This window comes from Frankliniella occidentalis, unplaced genomic scaffold (assembly GCF_000697945.3).
Source record: "Frankliniella occidentalis isolate FOCC.00 unplaced genomic scaffold, Focc_3.1 Scaffold65, whole genome shotgun sequence".
Taxonomy (NCBI): domain Eukaryota; kingdom Metazoa; phylum Arthropoda; class Insecta; order Thysanoptera; family Thripidae; genus Frankliniella; species Frankliniella occidentalis.
The window spans coordinates 668,274-671,841 of record NW_026267195.1 but is presented as its reverse complement, the minus strand read 5'-3'; the positions used below and the strand labels follow the sequence as shown (position 1 = coordinate 671,841).

General features: G+C 67.3%; 1 protein-coding gene across 1 annotated transcript in view; it reads left to right on the top strand.

Annotated features, from left to right (window-relative positions):
* Window positions 1–1,048: 1,048 nt before the first annotated feature.
* LOC127749557 (uncharacterized) overlaps window positions 1,049–3,568 on the top strand; it is a 17,625-nt gene continuing 15,105 nt past the window's right edge. The window contains exon 1 of the mRNA XM_052268195.1: window positions 1,049–1,561. Coding sequence (XP_052124155.1) covers window positions 1,371–1,561 — 191 coding nt within the window. The 5' untranslated portion in view covers window positions 1,049–1,370. The remainder of the gene's footprint in view (window positions 1,562–3,568) is intronic.

Here is a 3,568-nt window from a genome sequence, read left to right as displayed (position 1 = left end):
CCGGCCCCTCCAGTGCGACCGCTATGGCAGCGCCGACCAAAAGGTCTCCTCTCCTCCGTCCCCGCCGATAGTCGCTTCGACGCGCAGCTCCGGTCGGCAACAGGCCGATCGAAGCCCCAGAAGGCGTGGAGTAGCATGGCGGGGCGGGGCGGGGCGGAGCGTGGCGGGACGTGGCGGTGGCAAGCGAGGCCGGGGCGACAAGCAGGCGCGGCGGCCACAGCCGGGGTCGTCGCCGAGCCACTCGAGGCCGTCCGAGGCGAGCGGCACACCACACAATGAACGAACGGCCGGGAATCAATCGATTCGGTCACCGAAAAGCAAGAGGCGGTGGAGGGGGAGAGGCAAGAATGTAACGGTGCAGGAACACTTAACACATAGAAAGACGGTGTGAGACAACGAGACCCTGACCCTGCCCACCTGCAGAATCGGAGGACGCTGGGAGGACGACATGACATAAACCTCTGTCGCGGTTGCTCTCTGCCCCGCCCCGCCCCGCCACCACGCCGCCACCCAACGCAGCGCCCTCGCCTCGCGCCGCCAGGTGAGGCGGGCAGGTCCTTCAGGCTGGCCGGGCGCCCCGCGGTCCTCGCGGGCGGAGCCGGCGGACGGGGGTGGCACTGCTACGCTCGGCGCCTCCTCCGCGCCCCGCCCTGCCCCCACGGTTTATTTTAGTCAAATGATGTTGCCGCCGGGCGCTTTGCCGTACCGCTACAAGGAGGTACCGCGGAGGGTGGCTGAGGGAGGGGTTACGTCGATGACGGACTGCCCCCCGTCTGACGTTTCCCTCTCAATCCGAACGAATAAAAGTCGCAAGTCGCCGCCGACAAGAGATGCGTCGTGCGGTGCGACGTGCGGTGTGACCTCCCCCGCTTCGTCAATCTCAGTGACATAGACATACGTCATCGTCATGGAGGCGCCCTTCTCCGGCAACAGGTTGCTTCCGCCGCGGCTCCGCGGGGGGCGCGCTGTCCTCGCCCCGCCGCCGCCGCCGCCGTGGGGCCGAGCCGAGCCACGCGCCGCGCAGGGCCGAGCCGAGCCGAGGCTCTCCACGCACATGTGCCCCGCCAGCCCGCCTGTCCTGTCGACCCGAGCAGCTCCTGCCGAGCGAGCCGAGCCGAGCCTGGCGCCCAGTCCGTCTGAGGTCTGCCCCCGCTGAGAGCCGCTGCCGCCGCCGCTGCCGCACGACGGGACGGTCACAGCACAGCGACGAGGCGCTCTAGCCGGGAGGAGTCGAGACCCTCGCCGCGACCCTCGAGCACACGGCCGCCCTGCCCGCCCCCGCCCCCGCCGCGCCACGCTGCTCCCCGCTCGGACACGGCAGTGAAAGTGCATGGTGAAAGTGATAAGTGTGTGATGTGAACAAGTGAACCATGGCGGACCAGCTGACTGAAGAACAGATCGCCGAGTTCAAGGAGGCCTTCACGCTCTTCGACAAAGATGGCTCGGGCTCCATCACGACCAAGGAGTTGGGCACCGTCATGCGCTCGCTCGGACAGAACCCCACCGAGGCCGAGCTGCAGGACATGATCAACGAGGTGGACGCGGACGGCAGCGGTAAGCAGTGCGGGGTGGGCCGGGACCACCCGGGTCTCGAACCACACGAGCCCCGATGCCACAGTGGGGTGCCGGGAAAAGGGAGGGGGGGGCAATTTGATGGGTCGCCGTCCACCGCAAAAGTCTCATCATTGGTGGTATTGCTGCACGCAGACAGCTGCTTGGGGCAGCCTGGGGGCGAGAGGGGGGCCGTCCAGTTGGCTGTCGCCAGAGCAGAGCACTTGCCCCTCCCTGTCGCCCTTCACTGCGATGCCCCCTTAGCTAGCACGTAGAGCACGCAGCAAGCTGAGACCGTCCTCGACCAACTGCAGCCTGCACCATATTCGGACACGACTGACACAATGAAAGTCGAAACTAAGTCTCGCAGGGCAGCTGGATTCGTCCTGTTTTCGCCGGCTTGGCACGACTTCAATTGAAAGAGGGGCGGTCCCTGCGGTTCGCAAGCTCCGCTCGGCGCTGGGCCGGTCGGCTCGTGAGAGGGAAAGGGGGCGGGGGAGTGGGGCGGCGGTCCAAGGAAATACGTGTCATCGCGAGGGTTTTGATCCTGGCCGCGCGCTCACTCTCGCTTACCGCTTGCCAGCCATCCGGGATGCATCACCGGCGTATCCGCCGGCGTGTAGCGCAAGAGGGGCCTCCGAACGTCACGTCGATATCGCTGATGTCGCAAACGGGTTCCGCTATGTGTTCGGCCCCCTGGGTACGTAGCAGACCCCTAGTCCCGCCCCGCCCCCTCCCCCTGGCTGGCTGTGACTAATGAAGACCAGCCTGAGTTACGGTGGAGCCCACGGCCCGCCCCCCTCTGCCCTCCGCCCTGCGGCCCGCGGTCCTGCCGACCCTTCGTGTAGGCCCGTGGAGCCCGGGTGCCCTCTGACGGGCGGAGCGCGGGGCGGGTGGCGGGCACATGGCGCGCAGCTGTCACTGCACTGCGATGCACTCCCTCGCAACACGCGCACGCACACACAGCATTCCCAAATTGGAAACAATCCCCCCCCCCTCCCTGCCTTTTTACTTGCGACGGGGTGGTCATGTATCCAGACTATCAGCACCTCCGCTGCACTACCTGCCAGTCTCCCCATCAGCGATGGGCAGCAGCGCGCCTCCCGCGGCCGCCACTACCGCTACTGCCCTTACTTCAAAGTCCCTCCACCCCGCCCCACCCCATCCGGCTGACCGGTGGGATGGTTTATGCCATCCTTGACGGACAGCAGGGCGTGGATCAAGCGCCTTCTTGCTCTGGTCACGATGCATAGGGCTGCGCGCGCGCGTGTGTGTATGTGTGTGTACCAGAGAGAGAGAGAGAGAGAGAGAGAGAGAGAGAGAGAGAGAGAGAGAGAGAGAGAGGAGGGGGGATCCAGCCCCCACCTTGCTCTCAACGCCTCGGTGCCGCCGCACTCGCCGCGCTGCCGGCGGGATGGGCGGCGCTCGCTTTGTACACGAACACGTGTTGCACGGCGTGGCCAACGGCCGCGGCGGCCTCGATAAGGCTCGGCTTTGGGAGGACAAGTGTGAGGCTCACACTGTGAGCTTGACGAGTCTTTCCGCTGGCGAGGATCGGCGCCATTCCTCGACGCCGCAGCTTGCGGGGGGTCGGGGTGTGACATGACAGTCATGCGTGGCGTGGCGTAGCGTGGCGCCGCATACCCGCCCGATTCACGGAACCCCTCGGCGGCGCGCGCCCTGCGAACCGATCCCGCATCCTCGGCGTTGGCAGGCGGCCACCCTCCTCCGCTCCGCACAATCGCCGTGACTCACTGACCTGCAAGCGTCCTGCGGTCCCGCGGCCGGCACCGCGCGCATTCCGAGGACCGTGAGCCCCGCGCCCCGCCCCGCCGCGCGGCGCTCCGACACGCTGCGCCCCGCCACGCTGCCACTTGCAGTCAGGAGTCAGGTGGCTCAGCAATTTGGGTGGAATTCCCCCACGGGTCACGCTCGTGTGACAGCCGCGCGCGCCGCGTCCGCCAAGCGTTTGGCGTAGGCCGGGCAACAAAGGAACGCCGCGCCGTCGGGGTGGGGC